The sequence below is a fragment of the Haplochromis burtoni genome, unplaced genomic scaffold, assembly GCF_018398535.1.
Source record: "Haplochromis burtoni strain Fernald_Lab_line unplaced genomic scaffold, NCSU_Asbu1 Contig_5, whole genome shotgun sequence".
Classification (NCBI taxonomy): Eukaryota; Metazoa; Chordata; class Actinopteri; order Cichliformes; family Cichlidae; genus Haplochromis; species Haplochromis burtoni.
This window is the reverse complement of record NW_024582366.1, coordinates 2,144,552-2,166,252: the sequence shown is the minus strand read 5'-3', so window position 1 is coordinate 2,166,252 and position 21,701 is coordinate 2,144,552. Positions and strand designations below refer to the sequence as shown.

The 21,701-nt window shown below is 40.9% G+C and overlaps 1 protein-coding gene across 43 annotated transcripts in view; it reads left to right on the top strand.

Annotated features, from left to right (window-relative positions):
- adgrl2a (adhesion G protein-coupled receptor L2a) overlaps positions 1-21,701 on the top strand; it is a 93,266-nt gene that overhangs the window by 41,595 nt on the left and 29,970 nt on the right. For 28 of the 43 annotated variants that reach the window (XM_042222374.1, XM_042222371.1, XM_042222358.1 and 25 more), the window contains exons 4-7: positions 5,924-6,033; positions 7,565-7,624; positions 12,310-12,324; positions 13,446-14,246. In XM_042222374.1, the coding sequence (XP_042078308.1) occupies positions 5,924-6,033; positions 7,565-7,624; positions 12,310-12,324; positions 13,446-14,246 (986 nt within the window). The remainder of the gene's footprint in view (positions 1-5,923; positions 6,034-7,564; positions 7,625-12,309; positions 12,325-13,445; positions 14,247-21,701) is intronic. The other 15 variants (XM_042222455.1, XM_042222376.1, XM_042222461.1 and 12 more) reach the window with 3 other exon arrangements.

Genomic DNA, 21,701 nt, shown 5'->3' with positions numbered 1-21,701 from the left:
TAATATCAGGTATGATATGAGGTATGAACTTGAAATGATATAAAAGTCAAGAGACTAGAGATGTTGGGAGTTCTTCTATCAAGTGGGTCAGGTTTATCACAGTGGTGTGTGTGTGTGTGTGTGTGTGTGTGTGTGTGTGTGTGTGTGTGTGTGTGTGTTTTTTGTGTCCTGTTCGCACCAGATTTTTTTCCCTTTGCTGCTATTCTCTGGCCTTGGAAATGATTTAATTTTTCAATGGCCTGTCTGCTATCAACAGGCTTGCCTCTTGAGAGAGATGTCTGCCTTGATAATTGTGCCATGAACCTCATCAGCATTTCAGATGAAATGGAGCTAGACGGGTCACTTTGAGTTTAAGAGATGCTAATTTGATTGAAATTCAAACTGGGAGCACCAGGAAGTAGATTGTGCCTTTTTCTGTAATGTGCTCCCCTCACTCATGTCGCTTTTCTCCTCCAGTTACACAGCGATTGTTTTGCTACTGCTGCTGGTGCTACTGTATTTTTTCTTTTTTTTTATTGTGAATTACAAATAGCTGCTTTGGCTCTCAGTGAGTTGAAGGATAGAAAATCGAGAAGTGGGTGCAAAATGATCTGAGATTAAGCAATTAAAGGACATCTTACCGGTAGTCTAAAATAAACCAGTCACATGACCGGCACTTGATGTGACACATGCAAAAATGGTAATAAAAGATTTACTTTCTACACTGCATTAAAAGTTTTTAATTTAGTTTCGTTTTCCTTTAAATCAGTTTGAAATTGTTCTGATTCAAAATTGAATATAATTAAAATATTTCGACACTTCAGGGCTTTTTCTCCAGTCATCTATTTTTCTCTCTTTTAAAGCAAATTTCTTCACTCACACACAGTCTAAATACACATTTTTTTGTAGTTTCTTTTATTATTATTAAATACTTAAAGGTTTATCTTCGGTATTACCTCGTGGTGGTTGTGATTAATCTGATGATGAAATGTGTGACGACCAAATCCCCAAATTTCTAATTATGCAGTATATTTCCACATATTTGTCATAAAAGTAAAACTGGAAAATAAACGTATAAACTGAAAGCTTGACATGATACAAAGCATAGTTTATTAAAATAACACAGTTATAAAAAACAGGCATGTTAGGATTTCAGAAGGCTGTAGACCTCCCACTATGTTTGTTTTTGTATGTTATCATGATTTATTATTAAATGAACATATTATCCTCAAGGCCCATCATTCCTCTGAAATGCTTTATGATGTCATAGCAAAAGGTTAAATATGGTGGATACATGGTATCAGCGAGTACTAGCAGTTCACCTTGTTGGTATCTTATTGCGTTCTTTCCCACTGCCCTGAGACGGAGCTCATATTTAAAAGAGATTTACATGAAATCCAAGCAGCACGCTCTAATTGTACTGATGTCTGCCTCTCCCAAAAGGTCAGAGATGTGATGGGATTACATTTGGAACACTTCAGTGTGATTAAAAGGCCGGTGGGAGAAATGGAGGCAATCAAAGCAGAATCATGCTCTCTCCTGCAGTCGCTTTAGTTTTACGTCAAGAAAATTGGTGATCTGATTTTACATTCTGAGACTAATTTAAATACATATTTTCGAGACATTTTCAAATTCAAATTATTTGTAGGAAAATACCACAAATAAGTAGAGAAAGATATAACCTTTTGATTTAAGCTTCTGACCTCTACTTCTTTTATCTCTTCAGACTTGGCTTTGCTTTGAAATGTATTCATTCATTCATTCTGGAACAAATTTAGATATATGTGTATATATTCTAGATATTTTGCCATTCAAAGTATCTGTGAGAAACACCCTGAAGAGGAAGAGAAAGAGCTAGTTTTTATTGGAGTCTGTGACCTCTGAGACTTTTTATCTCTTCAGCCTTTTATACACTTTGAAATGTATTATTTACTAATTACTTACTTACTAATTTAATTATGTACTTACTTATTCTCGGCCAACCTATGTTTGATGTAAAAGTTTCCTAAAATATGACTGCATCACATACACTCGTCTGTATAGGCACAGCAGGAACAAACAACCCCCAAAAATGAGTAATAATAATAATTATAATTTTGCCTCTGAAATAGTATATTTACTATCAACTTCTTTAAGTCTTTTTAAAAGCTAAAACATAAATTGGTAGTCTCTTCACTTTTGCTTCAGTGAAATCCTGCTGAGCAATCAAGATAGTCATAGAAAGTTTCAAAATCTCAAAGAAAGCGGAGGAATGCTTCCTTTGACTTAATAATCATTATGTACATGATTAATTACTATATAGCCTAAGAGTAGTAAAAGATCATACTGTACATGCATTTAATTAGTGTGCACTTTGAGACCTGCTCCCCACCAAATCCAAAATGCTGAACTTTTTTATGGGAGGAATTTCTATTACATGCTCTCTCTCAAAATGAGGGTTAGAACGATGCACAGCACAAGTCACAAGGGTTTTTTTTTTCTCAATTGGTCTCAGGGGATGCCTGAGGTTTCACTGAGGAGACAGGCATCACAGTCACACAATCCCACAGACGAGGGAGCCCCCTGCTCCGCTGCTCTAAAATTAGGGCAATATATCAGAAAGAGCCATCAACACTTATGTCAACATTGTTTCATGAGAAATATGAGAATTTTTTGTGTTTATGTCCTGTCGTTTCACGCATTTGCCTGAGTGATGATGGCAGGCCGGTGTCTCATTAGTGTCACAAATTTTATTTTTGAATTAATTCTTTTTCATACCCGTAACATAAAGTATGCATTCATTTCCCAGTCTCGTTGGTATCTGATAGATAAAGCACGGTGATTTATATTGCTCCTGCATGAGATGCTTATGCATGAGCAAAGGAAAAACAATCATCAAAGTGACCATATAATATATGGAAACTGCTACAGACTCGAGAAATATTAGCCACAAAAACAAGCAGCGTATTATGGTCCCAGCATGAGGTGCATGTTTTAATTTCAAAACAGTCATTCATTTCCATAAATACAACTATAATATGCTGATATTTTCATCTGTTATCACTCACGGAGGTCATTAATAAAGTGAAATGCCCCTTGAAATCTGCACTAAACACAGATGCACACAGATGTGGAAACAAATGTGTGTTTATGCTGATTTGCTCTGTAATAAAATGTGCTGTATTAAAATTGCCAAAAGGAAAAAGAAGGAAAAACACCCCCATTTGTGCTTCTCAGTCACAATAAGAAGGTGTTCTCTATCAAAAACATTTATGAACTCTTTCAGTCAGCATGATTTGTAGAAATGCAGAGGAACATGAATGAGCAATGTCTAATTATGTTCCCTTCTGTTGTTCCGACTTTGTTCTGGACACAGTTGTGTGTTGTAAATCTCAGTCCCAGCGCCCTGCATGCATACCTGATACTCAGCTAAAACTCTGTAGGTTTGTTTTTAAGCAAAAACTAAAGCAGCACCAGTTTCCAGCCCCTACGTCAATTCATCACTGTGCCCCTCAACAGTAACCAACTCTGTTCCACTGAGATACCTAATAATATATTAATAACATTTGGACACAGAGCAGCGATTACGTCTCCAGCCCAAAACAAGAGCAAAACCCAAAGCACAATACAGTGCAACCAGTAATACATTTTCCAATGATCTGCTGTAAATGGGCGCACTGGTCTGTGATAAGAAGAAACAAATATTATCTCTGGTCTCTGCTAAATCAGCAGAACAGGGTTATCGATCCGGCTCCTCACATTGCCAATAGAATTTCAAGTCCCCTTGGAAGCAAAGACGGCTAGCTCAGGGTATTGATGTCATTATCATGATTTCAGTGTAGCGAGATGGTGGTCTCCTACAACTCCCTGAACCTCAGAAGATCCTCTCCAGATGTTAAATGCAGTGACTGAAATGTACTTCTGACACTACTGTAAGGGCTGTTGAAATTATAAACAAGATATCTAATATTATTATTCTTATTTTTAAGAAATGACACATTTCATATTGTCTGGTCTTGTGGGATCTGCAATTTCAGATGCTGCAGTTATTATTAATGAGACCTTTGATGGCATTTTGGGTGCCTCATAAAGCTACTCAGCATGTAGGCCCATTCAGAGGAAGCTCAATCAATAAGTCAGGACATTTGAGTGAAACACACAGAGACTGTTTATCCTGTGCAAAACTCACCCCACCAAAGACCAGTGTGGGGGGTAAAGATCACATGAGGTTCCTGTGCAGTAGTCCAGTACTGTATGTACAGTGAGCCACAGTCAGCTACAACATTAAAACTAGTGCCACATAATGTGCGGTTCCCTCTTCTGCTAACAAAACAAAATGGAATCACAGGGCTACCCTGCGGGATCCGGGTCTTAGGATCCCGGGGGTTCTAGAATGGGACGTCCTTGGATTGGGCTTGTTGTGGTGCACTGGATTGGGGTCTGGAGGATATGAAGGCAGTGCTGCTCCCATGGGTCATGTTCCCAGAGCCATTACTGAGCATTCAAGGTGACTTTATTTATACCCATAGGTAAATATGCTTTACAGCAAAATGATAGCATTTGGCATCCGTTCACAAAACACCCACAGCTATTTAAACCTGACAGACACATATTAGGTAATTAGACAAGATGAATCCAATCAAAAAACAGTTGTTATTAAGTAAGCATGTTCCCCGTTACCGGGGACTTCTGTGGTCCAATGATCCCCGAGGGTCGTTGTCATGTTCCTCGAGCTGCGACGGAGCAATTTTACGGTGTGATTTAGCACATTTTTTCTAAGGGAGTTCTGTTGCTATGGTGACATCCTAACAACGTCTTATGTCTGGTACGTGTCAAAGTCAGTCCGTGCATTGCATTGCTGGCGTGTGTCATGGATATTGACTTTGACACATACCAGCGATGCAATGCAAGGACTGTAAAGTTGATCATTGTATTGTTAATTTTATTTACCCACCGTTTGGTTTTTAAATTTTTTTGGCTGCATCTGACAGTGTTACAATAATTTGTTGCTTTTTTTTTCCTCCCACAAAGTTTCAACTGCATGCAAGCAGCTTGACATTTAACAAACCACAACACATGCAGAAGTTAGTTAGAATTTAAGTATGATGACAACTCCCTCCAAACTGCACTCTGTTAACAACAACAGAGGAGTTCAGATGACTTCAAGTTGGCAGACAGCACGGCTAACAAGCTGTAGCTAGCTAGAGGTGTTTATAAAAAGGTGTGCATGTGCAGACGGGGCCTCGCGTACGTTATCATAGGTCATCTGCCTTAAAGGCGCAAAGAGAGATGTCTTCAACCAGGACATGTGATGCGGGGCATGATATCCCACACTGTATGTGTTGTACTGAGTCTGAAGGGGAACTCTGTATTTAGTTCAGTGCTGACCAGCTTTTTACCAGACAGGTGATGCTGTGTTATGTTAAGGGACTAAAAATATAAGAGAGGCTTCTGGATTTTTCCTTGACATATACACATCCAGACAGATTATCCACTCTCTAAAAGAAATACAGCACAAAACACAAAAGACCTCTTTTATATGAACCTGATGGCAAAGATCCAACAGGCATGTACAGAGTAAAAAGCACTGGAACTGGTCATATCTTTAGTGCTCGCAGATTCAATAGCATGGCTACATCTTGCTGAGCGTTACTCTTTTTATTTCTTTGTTGATAGAATTTGAATATTTCCCAGCCTGAACATGAGTTAAGAGCCGTTGAAAAGAACCGGCACACAGCGCTTTAATATTTATGCTTTTATGTCCTTCGGTTTGTCTCGATACACGCTTAATCACCCAGGGAAGGAAATCCCAGACAGCTGATTCTGTCCCTGTCAAACTGAGAACGCTACATCCAGATGAACACAGTCAACTTTCTGGGATTTCCTTCAGTTGCCGAGTTTGCTTGAGACTGGATGAATTTGAACAAAGCAGTGAATGTTTCTTTCCTGTGTTTTCTCTCGTCAGATGCAACAATCGGACCCAGTGCATTGTAATCACGGGTTCAGATGTCTTCCCCGACCCCTGCCCAGGGACCTACAAATACCTGGAGGTCCAGTATGAGTGTGTTCCCTACAGTAAGTATGGCCCTTCTGTCATGAATTGTAAACTCTCCCTTTTCTCTCTCCCGACACCCCTTCCCCATCGTTTCCCCCCTTCCTCCTTGCCCTCTGTCTCTCCTCCTGTTGTACCATATTCTGTCCCATTTCTTCCAGACAGTCTCCTTTCTTTGTCTGCAACACCTTCCAACACCCTATTTCTCCTTCTCTTCTTCCATCTGTGTCACTGTGAACTTTTCATGAAATATGACCTGTAAAACCCTTTGGTCCTCTTCCACACGGCCCTTATTATCGATGTGCTCACTGTGTTTCCAGCAGATCGACAAGCCTGGTTATGAGGTAGCAGACTAGAGGGAGGGCAGAGGAAGTCATGCTGACTCTCCTTAATAGCAAGACAGTGTTTCATTACTCAAGTCTTGTACGGAGAAGTCTATCAGGCATAAGCACAGCTCACCTTGATGGCTTAATATACATTCGCACAACAGGTGTTGAAATATGTTAGCAGATGTTTCATTATGTAACAGAACAAAATAGCTCCACTCATAAGTCAACAAGCTAATATTTCATGTAAAGAGATAGCGTTAACATTTTGTCTGTTCCTCTGGTGTTAAAATATTCATTGCCATTCAGCTTCCAAACAATCTTTAGATTGCCCTTTGTATTAAAATTCTCCTTTGTCCTTTAAGCTGCCATGTTCATTTGCAATTCGTGAAGGAAATTCCCCCGTGTAACCTTTACAAACTGATTAATGACAAAGATTTAGATGAATTGCCAGAATCACTAATCAGGTGGAACTGAAATAATTAGAGTCGGGGTGATGGGACAATAGTATTTGGCAGCTCTTGTAGATCCAAATGAGTATTTTGCACTCTGATGTCTTTGGATGTGTTGCAGTCTTGATTCAGCTCAAAACAGAAATGAAATAGAAATCGAAATAAAACACCTGTATTCTGTTTCTCCTTAACACATCTGTTCAACGCTGCTCATTACCAGTAAACCTGCTTAAGCTGTTCCCCTTAGTGTTGAATTGGAATGCATTAGTGAACATCATTAGATGGTGAAACTCATTACAACTTAAAGGTTAACCTCTCTGAGGCTTTGAGGACCTGTAATTAAACATGGAATAAGCAGTAATGGGCATTCGAGTCCAACTTACTGAGGAAAGACGAATCCTGGAGGTCCTACCTCAGACTGCACTCAACTGCTACCTTCTTTCTTTTCTTTGGGGGGGGGGTTAGAGAGGCTAGGGGGAGCTCACCTTATAGTCAAGCAACGTATTGATTCTACGTCTTGCTGTGATGCTGCAAACTTTAATAGTAGGATTAACCTCAAGGTGCACTCGTGTCCACCCGCTGTTATGATTGTCTTTTGCCTTCACATCTCGCAGAGGAAACAGTCTAGGCTGCTAGTGTGGTGGTGAAAAATAAACTTCTGACCAAGGACTCTCAGCCCTAGAAAAGTCTGTCTAACCAATGAAAATAAAAACAAGTCCTCACTCTAAACAGTTTCAAACATGCATGTCTGTAGCCCCATCTTTTTGCTTCTCAAGGTCCATGCCCAACCAGAATAGGACCAAGAACACAGAATGTATCCTATCGCAACTGCCCTGGTAAGTGTATAGTGTTCTCCCAGTCTGATTCAGTCCACACAAGCCCAGTCCAGCCTTTCCTATTCAACCCCTACTGTAAACAGTGATAGACTTTGATTTATAGGAAAGTTGCCTGTTTTGTTGTTCTCCTGTAACCAATCCTCTGTCTCCTCAGCCCTCAGCAAAAAAATAATATTAATCCATGCATCTCATTTTGTAGAGTCAGACTAATGCAGATTGAATAGATCATATGCCAAATAGAGAGGTTCATGATTAACAACATTTCAGCAGTCCAGAAGCTTAGGAACCCCCGGATTTGCAGACTTGAGTAGATGTTTTTCAAAAGAACACTTGAAATCCCCATTAAGCTGATCAGCAAGGGGACCAAAGACAGTGTCCTCGTTTAGCCCGGTAACTACCACCCCTCAAAATCTCACTGTCCCCAAGAAACGCAAGTAGCAGTTACACAACAGAAGACTTAAAATGTTGTTTTTTTCTCACCAGCTGAATGTATTTAATCCATTCGGTCTATTTTCCAAGTCTTTGCATAATTACACTTCTGTGCAAGCAGCGTGTGCAATGACTTACCTACATTCCAACCATTTTCCTCCTTTGGCTTTATAATTTGGTTCTTGTCATGAACTGCCCTCATTAGTAGCATTAGCTTCATATTCCAGCCAAGGATGTAAATTTTGTCTTCACCTGGCACTGAGTCACCCTTTGAATTGGCTCCAGTAATTGCTTGAATCAGGCAACATAAAAGCCTCGATGTTTCTTTATTAAGATTGTTCTATGCAAGCAATTTCGAATCGGTGGGAAAAAAAGAGGATGATTCCTTCTCTATTCTTATTTGTAAAACTGCAGAGTCGTGCCAGTTGGCATAAGCAGGCCTCATTGCTAATATTTTCATTTTCATCACCTGTTAGTACAGGTAAACCCCTCAGCTCCGAGTGACAGTGTTGGCCAGAACAGGAAAAATAGGATAAAAAATACAGCATGAGCATCGAGTCCTCTTTGATGGCTTTGTTTAGCCCCCTCCCACCTCCCACCTCTTCCTTTTTCTTGAGTATATTTAATGTAATGCTTCAATTCAACACCAGGATACCTAACTGAGTTGACAGCAGACATGTGTTCACAAAATAATAGAAAGCCAGATTATTTACCGGGGTTATTTAATTACAAGTACTTCTTAAAAAGCAAGAATTCCCTAGAAAAGAAAAGAATGTAGTTTCCTGGGTTAAATGTGGATTCGAATGTGTCTCATGCTTGTTTTAATGTTGCTGTATATAAACTGACTTAATTTCTTCCCTTCCCCTGTGCAATCTGCAGGAAACCTCCTGGGTATCTGACTCACTCTCTTCATCCACTGACCGATTTCTGATCACACTGATTGCTATTTCTATTTTTACATTTCTACTTACATCATCAGGTCTTCGGTCATGTGTTCTCCCTTTCTTTCCAGATTTCCTTCACCCGTGTCTCTCCGTCTGCTTCTCACCTCTTCTATTTTGTGTGGCTGAGGCAGCTTCTGAGAACTGTTGTTAGTTTGTTTGATTCCTATCCATGTGAGATCTCTTAGTTAGGTGCAGCACACTTGAATTTCTTCTGCAGAATGGAGTGCATTCATTTGTGGATCCTTTTGAATCGCAAGTTTCATAGTATTTTTTTTTCTTTTTTGCCACAGAAGCCAAGATCAGACTCAACAGTTTGTGACGGATTCAAATTTTAATGTGAACATGTATACAAAAGGAGTGTTGCAGGCCCCGGATAAAAATGTATGATCACGTTAACGCTTTTTGTGAAAAACAGACAGTCACAAACACATAGGAATGTAGACTGAAGCGCACAAGATCAGAGGTGTGCAGAAATAATCGTTGAATCAGTGAAGTAAAGTACGAGTGCACTTCAAACACTCCGCACATAGATATTACTTTGTTGTTGACGCTTCATAAAAGTTCAAATTAAAAGAAATAAAACTCACTTAAATAAGAGTACCATTTGATAAATACCAGGTTCCTTAACTCCACCCAAAAAAGCCAAAGACACACCTAATTTAAATTTTTGCTGATTTCCACTTCAAGGTTTTCTCATTGTTCTCGCTGAAGTTTTGAGGTCTCATTCTAACTACTTGACACATCAGGACATAATAGTGAGCGCTGAATTTGAAGTTTGATCTTGGAGGATAAATTAAGGTCCAAAACACAATTTAAAGAAACAAAACGACACTGAAACCGTGTGCTCGAACACTATAAGCTGCTCGGTCTCTTGGTCACAGCTCATGATGTGAAGAAGCAGTTAAAATAAAATAAAATTTTCTTTACCTTGAATTTCAGATCAGCCAAATTTAAATCAGGTTTTTGCCTTTTAAGGGCAGAGTGGCAGAATTGTTTTGATATCTCACTCACAGTTTTTCTCTCGTTCATGTACAAATACCACTGACTGGATTTCCCTTTCTGCAACGTTGTTACCTCTTAAACAGTGTACATTCAACACAAACAGATTACTGCTGTCCTGTCTTGAATTGTCCAGTCTGATCTAGGCTTTAGATGTACCTTGCTTATATACTGCTCTCTCTCTATATATATTTTCCATTATTGTATTGTTGCAGTTCAGAATTAGAAGCCACTCACTTGCAATGCATATGGAATTCTTTTTTTTTTTTTTAAGTTTTAGTGAAATGTGAAATGTTTTATCGGCTATTGACATCTCAGTTTAATGGACTGAATAATGCTTATTAGCACAAGTGCATTCAGAGTGCCTTGTTTGAATGCGCTCATGATGGCTAATTTATAGCAGACTCATATGGACACAAAAACATCTATTCAGATTGCGCACGCTCTTATGGAACATAAAATTAAATACATTTTTCCACAGTGAGTGCACGAGAGGTATATTCATGCATTTTGCTCCAACAATTTACAGTGATTACCTGCTCCCTTGGTCTGCAATGAACTTATTTGTGCATGGCTTCATCTTTTTAAAAGTGAAAATAATGATAAAAATGTTACATGGAGACTTTTGCATTGTATTTTTCCCACAAAATTAAAATTGGATCTTTATTACATTAAAACCTGCTTTAATTGAATAACATGATGTAATCAATTACACTGCTCAAAAAACCCCACTTAAATCGCACATAGAAAAGCTTTTTTGATATAAAATGTGTAATTCATAAACCCTTTGCAGGCAAGGTTCAAAATTATACCACCAATCAAAGTTTAAAATTGAAATTAGAGGCTGCTTCAACTGGTGTCATAGTGTGGCTCCGGGTGAGATAGCAGACGGTGACCTGGCAGATCTCCTTCTAGACCTGGATCATTTCATCAGTGACATCCGAGACAGTCTGGGTGCTCCCAGAGGTTCTCAGTTGGATTCAGGTCTGGGGAAATGAAGGCCAGTCAATGGCATCGATGCCTCTGTCATCCAAATTACCTATACACTAGAAGAACCCTCAGCAACAGCATAAGGTCTGACAGTAGGTCCCAGGATTTCATCCTGGTACCTAACAGTGATCAGCTGTTTAGCATGTGGAGGTCTGTGCAGCTGTCCAAGGATATGCCTCCCCAGTCCATCACTGACCCACTGCTAAGCACTCATGCTCAGTGCTACTGCAGGCAGCATAACACTGACCAAGGCATCTCCAGATTCTTTCACGTCTGTCACTTGTACTCAGTGTGAAGCTGCTCTCATGGCGTGTCAGCGGAGAACACGCCAATTCTGATGTTCACTGGTGAATGCCAATCAAGCTGCACTGTGCTAAAGGCCACACCAAAGGACGTCAGCCCCTAGTCCCGTCTTCATGGTGTGTGACCGTTTGGTATTCGTATTAATAGCCCACTGGGGTCATTTTGTAGGGCTGGGATTGGGGAGGCCCTGTCCAGTTCTCATAACATACGCTCCTACAGGAACCTGAATGTGCTGCATGGAGCGTCTCGTGATAACAGTGTTGACAAGGACGCTAGCAAAAAGCAAAAGCAGAGAAACGTGGTGCAGGAAGGACATGGAGAGTAATGGTCTGTGGCCACCACCTGCTAAACTGTTGTCATGTTGTTGCCTCGCCTGTTGTAGCTTTCATTGCACCAAAGCAGGTGAAATGGATTGCTCCCTAAATTTGACCTTTTTTTTGAGCAGTGTATTTGTACAACTTTCCACTTAGAAAAAGGAAATAATTAATCTTGACTGAGTTTTGGTGGTGAGTGGATTTAAGGGAATGACAAGTCACACTCTAGAAAGTATCGTGTGATCTGTCCAACTGTAAGACAGGGTTTCAGTTTCTTTGAGAGACAAAAATGTGACTTTTACTTTATGCAAATTTTTACCATATTTCTAACTAAAGAGAGATTTTTCTGAAATGGTTAGAGTCGTGGATATAACACTGAACGTATGTTAATAACAATTTTCTCACTTGCCAATGAAAAAAAAATCCACCCACCACTTTGCTACAAAACTACTTTGACAATTAGTCACGACGCCAAATGTGACCACACAGTTTTTGGTGCTCTAATCTAACCCTTTTTCTGAGACAGGACTTTGACGTCTGTGTGTCATCTTTCTCACAACTTTCCTGTTTCTAATAGGTGTACCCGTCTTGTTCCATGTCTCATAACGTGTTTCTGCATATGTAATCGTGGCGATGACACTTAATTCATATTAATCTGTTTTTTCCCTTGCACCCCTTTCATTCTCTCTTCCAACGCTTAAAATAGAAGTGGAGCAAAAAGGTAAATAACAGACACGACCCAAACCCTAGCTCCTTGTTTTGTGGCATCTAGTTGTCAGTTACCTATTTTCCGATGGTGGCCTCTAGAAACCCATTGCAGACGTTATCGTCAGAACCTCCGCACCCCCCAACTGTAACGTTAGCAGCCAGTGTAGTGCTACAAGGGAAGTAAAGCTGGCCATATAAAGACGGTACACAAGCAGCCAAAAGATGTAAATGGGGGAATATTGGCTGCAGTCCATAGGGGCATCCTCTTCTCATTCTCCCTGGGTGCTTTGCTACTCAGCAGAATCTCATATTGCTTGGCTTCTAAACCCTTTTCCATAGCATGCCATGGTAACAGTGTTTCCTGGCCTTCTTTTCAAGCTTTTGCTATCAACTGTCCCTTTTCTCTTCAAGATCCCTACCCTTCTCACTGTTTTCCCCATTATTCTCACCAGACCACTTGCTGCTCTTTTCTCCGTTGATTCTTATGCCTCCTTTACCTCAGACAACAACCAAAAACACCTCAAGAGACCCTTTCAAAGAAAAGAAACCAAACATTTTTTATTACTTTTCAATTTGAATGATTGTGATATTTGCACCACTTCGTAATGACGAGCCTCTCAGGTATATACCATTAGAATAGGTGGTGTAACTGAGACATCAGAGTATACACATTTTGCAGACTCCGTTGACTCCTGCTCTGTCATAACCTCTCCCGTCTGTTGCCAAGTGACTTTAGTTGGCTGCATACTTTTATTTACAGGACCAATTGTTATGTTAAGTTTTGTTTCTGTTATGTTTTCCCCTCATTTGTGTTTTACTCAACAGTTAATGTCTATGAGGCCAGTCTTCTTTTCGTTTCCGACTACTACATATTTAAACATTATGCTTAATAACTTTTCTATTTCTTTGTATTTTTTCTTTCTATGCACAAAACGTCCTCATATTGGCTATAGATGTTAGTTGTGTTTTGGCCACTCGTTGATATGTGTTTGTCCCCACTCTTATTGGACAACCTGTAAAACAAAATGAAGAAATTAGCTATTAAATCAGCTATTTAAGCGTGTGTATATATATGTATATGCTTTTCACATTTTAACCTTTCTGCTTCTCATTCTACTCTTTCTCCATTGCTAGTTTTTCTTTGTCCTGGGACTCTGAAAGCTGTCGGTGAACCTTCCTTTATATTTGAAGCGGAGCAGCAAGCTGGAGCCTGGTGCAAAGACCCACTGCAAGCCGGCGACAAAATCTACTTCATGCCTTGGACTCCGTACCGAACAGACACTCTAATCGAGTACTCCTCCTTGGATGACTTTCAAAATGCCCGTCAAACCATCACCTACAAGCTGCCGCACCGGGTGGATGGGACTGGATTTGTGGTCTACGACGGGGCGGTGTTTTTCAACAAGGAGCGTACCCGAAACATCGTGAAGTTTGACCTGCGGACTCGAATCAAAAGCGGTGAGGCAATCATCAACAACGCCAACTACCACGACACGTCGCCCTACAAGTGGGGAGGAAAAACAGACATTGACCTGGCGGTGGATGAGAACGGGCTGTGGGTGATTTATGCCACAGAGCAGAACAATGGTATGATGGTGATCAGCCAGCTGAACCCCTACACGCTACGATTTGAAGCTACCTGGGAAACGACCTATGACAAGCGCTCAGCCTCCAATGCCTTCATGGTCTGTGGAGTACTCTATGTGGTCCGCTCCACCTACGAAGACAATGAAAGTGAAGTCAGCAAGAGCCTGATTGATTATATTTACAATACCAAACAGAACCGTGGGGAATATGTTGATATCCACTTTCCCAACCAGTACCAGTACATTGCAGCTGTGGATTATAATCCGCGAGATAACCAGCTCTATGTGTGGAATAACTTTTACATCCTGAGGTACAACTTGGAGTTTGGCCTGCCTGATCCGGCACATGGTAAGAAACCGTCGCCCCGATCATTTCTCCTGCAGACAATAGTGTTAAATTGCATTGCTGAGATTGTGATTTTAGTTCCTGTCAAGTGCACTTTTATATTCCTCTGCTATCCCCATCTATGTATCAAGTGTCACAGCTGACTGATTTTTAATTTAGAATCTAATATGTGCTAGATATGTTATGGGAAGCTTTGGAGTGTAGGAAAGCATTGAAGTGAGCGGGGCTCTGTGGTAAACAACACCTCGAAGCCAGTTACCATATCATAAGGGATCAGTATCATGGGGATTTGGGAGGTTTACCATCCGGGCGTTCCCTGAGTCCCTGGTGCTAAGGCTCCAGGGACCCCTGCTAGCATATTCCTTTCTTTTTTTTTTGAGAGTGAGTAAGACAGGAAGAGAGAGAGATACTCTCACCTCTGGAAACATACATGTCTGGACAGGTGCAAAGTCTGGCCTGGGGCAAGGTTAGATAATTCCCCCAGTGATGCTGAAACTTGAAATCTCTGTTGGCCATTAAAAAGTGAAAAAAAGCGAGAGAACCCCCCCACTTCATTTTACAGTCTCTAGCTGAAGTGTAAGGATTCAAGGTTCTCCTTAAGACAGAAAGAGATGCAGACACAAAAGAGACGGATCAATCATCCAGGGTCACATCGGCAGCATGTGTTTTTAATTTAGCTGTCAAGAGCTGAGCGGAGACCAGCCAAGGCTTGCAATCGTCCTTACGCTGAGAATATAATAACGGTAATTATCTTAATCCCTCCACACCCAGAATCCTAAGTCCACGTAATGCTCAGCATAGTTAATGATGAGCCACAGAGGTCAAGCAACTTTTTCACAGATTATCCAAGAGCTCAATATTTATTAATGCGTTGGCTCGTCCACTTTGGTATTGATAGGGCACGGCCTAGGGCTGCTAGACTGGGTTCAGCAAGTGGAACAGCATCAGCCTAGGCAATGCAAACCAGGTCTGAGGTCAAATGCACAGGGTGCACTGGCCAAATAAAATTAAAAAATTATCTTTATAACTTGCTTGAAGTTCTTCCACTAAATACTTTATCAATATATCGAGTTTTACCTACAAATTTTGAACAATTGAGGCATATGCTGCAGTCAGAATCCGTTACCTTATTTTTATTATTATTAGTCATGCCTGAACATACATTCACGTACTCATTTGAAGAAATCAAAAATAAGCTGGTTTTGGGCCATTCCCATAAATTTCCCGACAGTCACTGTAAAAGCGCTCGTGTTATTTTTTTCTCCTAACAAATGAGAATCAATTAGTGCATTATGTGTTTATAACCAGCAAACTGACTATGAAGCAGTCAGCATTGTCTTTCCAGATTAACTGATATGGCTTCCCGTAATAAGCTGTTTATACACACACTGCATGCTCAATCAACTTTTTCATTTGTTAAATGGACACTGATCACCGATAGCAAAATAAGAGGCTTTAAAAGGATCTGCCCTGATATAAGAATACACTCCAGTTGTCTGTGTGTCTTAAATCACACTGTGCTAGCTTGTTTATTCACACAGATACCTCTCAAGCATCAAAAAGAGCCCACTTCACTTCCTGTCTAGTACGTTAAGAAATATACAGTCTCTGACATCCTGCATTTCCTTCTCCTTAGGGTTTCCTTATTCTCTCATCTTTATTTTAATGTCTACAAGGACTCGGTTCTCTCCCCTTGACAAATGAGACATGAGCCTGGCCCTGTTGCTGACTAATGTATGTTGAGTTGCAGTCGATGAGAGCAAGGGAGAATGGTCCAGGATGATCATCAAGATGTCAATAAACTTGTCCTCCCACATGGCTGATGTTGACACATAAATGATGGCAATTTTTTCTGGCTGTCACAGGACGCCCTCTCTTTGATATCTTTATGCTCGTTTCAGTGGCTGCATCACTGGCCACTGAAACAAGCCATCAGAATGCTTTTGTGGTGTTAAAAGTTGAACCTATACGTTTTTAGCAGCAGCGACAAAGAAAAAAGAAGGAAACTAAAAGAACATTCTCATGCACTAAAGCCTAGACTACATGCACAGGCACAAAGGTGTGTTTGTGTATGAGTGTAGCAGTAACTGGCCCAAACTTGCAAAATTCTGCTGCTGAATGATGAGTTTGGCCCATTATCAGTCAGACAAACATCCAGTAGTTACTTACCGTGTAACAGGAGGATTTAAGCAGCAAAGTAATAGTTTCTTACTTTTTCTATTTGTTGAATCACCATATGGTGCACAGTGTTTTAGCCCTAAGAATCCAACATGCAAAATAGTTCCACGCTTTCAGTATTTATAGGGCTGTGTTAAACTTTTGACTAATATCTGCAGGTCGTTCTACTTTTAAAGGGACTCTCAGAGAATGAATAGAAGCTGATGGAATTGGTAGGGGCAAGACCAAAACTTTACTTTTACTGCACTTTCTGCTCTATTGCCATTTCTCAATGCACAAACAACTCAGTCACTTGATTTGATCCGTCATGGAACGCTAAGCATCAAAGTGATGCTGAGGCTTTATGCGACAGACATTTGGGTTCTTGTCAAGTCCAATAGCGTTGCTCGTGTAGAGACAAGATCATCTCTTGTAGGATTATGTGGGAGTGGATGGGCTCCGATTCAACAATCAGCTCCACTGGAAGTGGACGCTATATGGGTCAGCAAGTCCCTCTCGTGGCTTTGACCAACGTCAATATAATAAAGTGGTTTTGCTCCTTGCATGTTTCCCTTCTTGCATATAGCAGCCAATGCAAAAGGCACATTCCTTTGTTGCATTTTTTAAGTGAGATGATTACATGGATTTGAATGAGGTATTCCCAAAGAGAACTCATTATGCACCCATTTCTGTGGAGAATGTATTCATGCCAAGCTCTGATATGTGGCCTCAAACCACCGCGTAAGCATCTCCAAAGCCTTTTATACCCAAAGTGGGTAAAAACAAGCTGTGACATTTCCAGGATGGGACACAGGTGAGCCTTGGAAATCTTTTATTTTATCCCGCACTGCAAAATACTACTGTATAAAAGCCCCCAGTGCTGCAGTTAACACCCACGCAAATCAAAACCGCCTCTTTAATTGTTCAAATGTCAATACATTTGCATACAGTTTCAATCTTTGCGCTGCACAGTCAAATTACAACATTCGCAAGTAGGGATCGTAAGAAAGAAAATGACCCAATTTGTCTAAAATTATAAGGTACGGCTCACCGACGCGAGTTGCCAATTAGCTTACAAAAGTCTGCATGTGGTCAAAACAATGCCCTGTAGTTGGCGTGTTATGAAAGTGCTTTACAGTGCAAAAATGTTCAGCTGCTAACAGATGCTTGTGACTCATATGCATTAGCATCACCCTAGAGAGCTTACCTCTTATAGTCTGATAAATATACAGCTCTCTAATAAGCACCACTATGATTCATTTCTGTCTTCTGTGGTGCTTACATGGAGGTCAACTTGTGCGTGGCAACATTTAGAGAGAAAACAAGGAGGGGGGGTAAAAAGATGGACACTGTCAACATCATCATTAAGCTTTCGCAGCCATCTAAGCTGCTCTGCTAAAATGTATAGAGCATGGATGTTTATGTGTCCTCGAGTTTGAATTTGTTCTTTATAATTTTTTTAAGGTGTTGCGATTGTCGAGTAGCCGGCTTGGATAAGGAGGTGCCACTTCCCAGGCTTATTAAAAGGGATGCTACTTTTAGCTAGTTACAACATATGCAGTCCTGACAGTTTCGTTTAGTACGACACTGAACGAGAGAAAACATCTCGAAGCAGCCACACCCTTAAAAAATGTATAAATTAGCCACAATGATCAAAACCATCTTTTTTTTAATTCTTTGTTTAGCCAGGCTGTGCAGTTTTGAAAATGTGTGTGAGGCTATTTCTGGTCAGGTAGTAAGAACTTTGTGTCTGCTCACTGTGGTGCAGGATCATGCTTCAGGATGGGTTAAAAACATGTTTGCCTTGACAACAATCAAGTGTGGACACAGCGGTGTGGATGGGAGGGTATCGATGTGGAAAATCACCCTTTCTGTTTTTGTCTTCATGTTTTCTTTTCTGTCTGTTTCAGTCACATGGTTTCTCACCGTCGTTGTTTCTGTTGCATTCAGTTGTGCTGCTTTACTCTTTCTTTTATTTCTTTATTTCTGAGTTGCAGACACTCATTGTCTCGGTTGGTGCCTGATGCCATCGGACCAAACCCACTCTAACTCTGACAACCAAATCCACATATCTCTCCTAAAGCATGTTTTACCCTTTTCACGTCCGTGACTATACGATAGTCACCTTTGGTCACAGCGATGCCAATTTTGTCATCAGTGAAACCGAAGCTACACGCTGCCATGGCGTGCCTTCAAATTTGTCGTCACAGGCTTGCCTGTGTAGATTTACAAACACGCGTCGTCCCAGAAGACCGTTTTAATAAGAACAACTACTCATCCATGGTGTCCACAGCTGTCCGTCGGCGCCTCCGCAAGCAAGTGCAATCACGGTGTAACATTAAGCACCGATCACATCAGTGCCTCGTTTCTGCTTTGCCCTCCAGCTGATCCAAACTAGCAATTTTTTTCTTTTAAGTCCTCCTTCTCTGTGAATGTACACGAGCTGCGACTTAGAGCCACATGTTTGCATTTTGCAAGCATGTCGTCACCCATAGGCATCTGTTTGACTTCTCTGCTGAAGTCGGGCTAAAGCCTAAGTCAGACTGCTCAAATAATGCCTAGTGAGAGCAGTGCACACTAAATGAGTGGATTTGAGCAAATCCTTAGCTCTGCCTCATGGGGAACTGCGCACACACAACAGGGCAAAGATGGCCATCATAACATGAGCACGCGGCTCACACACTGCTGGCTGTCATTAAGAAGTCATTTCCACTGTTTTGTTTTTTTAAGGATCAATATTTTCATTATATAAAAAAAAAAAGTAAATCCAATATTTCCCATCTGTTCGTAGTTGGATTTTCTACTGATAAATTCTTGGTAAGTAACCATTCGCCTCTGTCAAGGTGACTCTAATTCTGACCGCACAAGCCCGGCCAGCCAAGGCTCAACCAAATGAAACACCTCACTGCAGCAAGTCTGTATAAAAATCCCCCCACAGTGAGCTGACCTCTTGGCAGGCCTGCTTCTTGGTCGGAACAGGTAAATTCAGCAAGTTTCATATTTTGTTGAGCGGCTTAAATACGTCCCTAAATCTCATATTTTTCTGCCCAGGTGCATGATATTTCCAATTTTGTTAGCTAAATGTCTCCATTGTTGCTTTTAGAATGCAAAACTCTCTAATATCTGTCCGCCTGCTTCAGCTCTTTATTCCTCCCCCGTATCTTTTTAAACACAATTTAGTTATTCTGTCTACATCATAACACCACTGTTCTCCTTTTTGGTTATGATATAGGAGTGAATTTAACTAGGCTGATGAAAAAGGGAAATTCCACAATGGGGATTTGGACTATTATTCACAGTGTCTCAGATATTACTTTTGTGGGATAATAACGAACCATCCAGTATCTGGTGGCAATAAAGGCTATTACACATCAGGTTAGGAGGTCACCTGTTTCCTCTGAAATATGATCACGATCTTTGCTGTTACTCCAGCACTGAACACTGGCCACTGGATAAAGAATACCATTTCAGAGCTTATCCCACAGTCCCGACCTGCTAGTTAGAACTTCACTTGGAATGCAGCCTTACAAGCTGATGTTACGTTAGTATAAACAACATGGCCAAATAATCTCCACTGACAGCACACAAGATGTGGGCAATAGCAAACCCGGGGTTATGATTTAGAATGTCACAAAGAGTTGTTTTACATAAAGGGGAGGAGGGGTGATTATAGTTACACTGAGTCCTATAGCCAAGGGGATCCACAGTCTCTTGTTTGATTACAGTCTGACTGTGAAACAAGGCGTATTAAAAGAATTATTACTCAGACATCACAATGGTCCCCCATCACTCCCTGACACACGCCTTTGAGGAGATTTATTTCACACAGGCGTGATTATTGTGTCTATGGGAGTCTGTGTTTCTCTAATCTGCGGGTTTGCATGGATTTCTGCGTTTTGCAGCTCCCGTGCTCACACATGCACACGCAGCCACTTGGGTGTGCATCTCCGTGCGCTCGTGCACGTGCATGTGACTGCCCCAAAATAGATACCCTCTCCTGTGCACAGCGTTGCATATCAGTCTGCCTGGCACACTTTGAGTTAATGCTTGAAATTTGAGGCACGTACGGTTCAGAAAGCTGCAAGGAAAAAAAAAAGAAAACAGGCGGCAGTCTGGCAGCTGCTAAGTCTGTTCTCCATACATTTTGTGTGTGAGAGTGTATATGAATGTGTAAATGTGTATATGTATGTCTCTGCTTCCTTCAAAGTGTGTGTGTGTGTGTGTGTGTGTTGCCTCCAGTGCTGCTGTGTGAAACAGAAACACTGGAGACAACAGAAAATAACATAATCCAACTATTAGGTTCCCTAAGACATAGATGTGTACTGTACACACCTCACAAGGACATGACTCATGGGAAATTATATGAATTTTCACTCGCCTTTCTTAATATTTACTGCTGATACACAAGCAATCATACGCTGTGTTCCCTCCACAGCTACAAACGCGGCGTAGAGTGAAAGATGTGTAATCCAATTTCCTTTGTGTATTATTGTTATTATTGGTAGATATCAAAATGCATCACAAACATATTATAAATCATCACGCTGTTTCGTACTCAAGAACAGCTCCATTTCCATATGAACTTCGATGCAAGGCGGGACCCGGAGACAACGAGCGCCGTGCGCGCTGGAAACAGGGACGCATCAGCAGTATTAGCACAGAGAATTATTTACAGTTTTTCTCACACTTCAGCGCCTTATTTCAATTAGCCTGCGCTCAGTGTCGAGCGGCTCTAAAGCCGATGGGTTGTTCGTTGGTCCCCTTCCCAAAAGCCTATCACGGGTCGCTATTGATGGCAGAAACAGGCCTGGATCTGTTTTGTGGTTTCATGGGCTCGTTAACTTTTTCCCCTTTCATGGGCGTGTGATTACCACAAGCCTTTCACTGTAGCACAAAAAGGTTGTTTTTTCCCCTCTCTCAAAAATGGTACAGTAGGTACAAGCGGTACAGTAAATCTCTTAAGCAGCTTCACTTCCCATCATGTGATTATTCCATGACAAAGCAGGGGATAGAGGAGGTGATAAGTGACATCCAATAATTATTTTAGCTTTTAATGTGGCAAATTAGCTGAAACGAATGCTAAACCACTTTCCCTTCCCTCACAAGATAAACAGCACCTGATAATGTGTATGAAACATTACCCTGATGAACAACCATGCGGTGCCTACTGAAAGTGAAGCCATTAAACATAATATAAAAGACACACACGCTGTCGGTTTTCATTTGTCACCTCGCCGTGAATACAGAGTCCTGGTAAAGTCTCATCTGGCCTGTGTGTGTGTGTGTGTGTGTGTGTGTGTG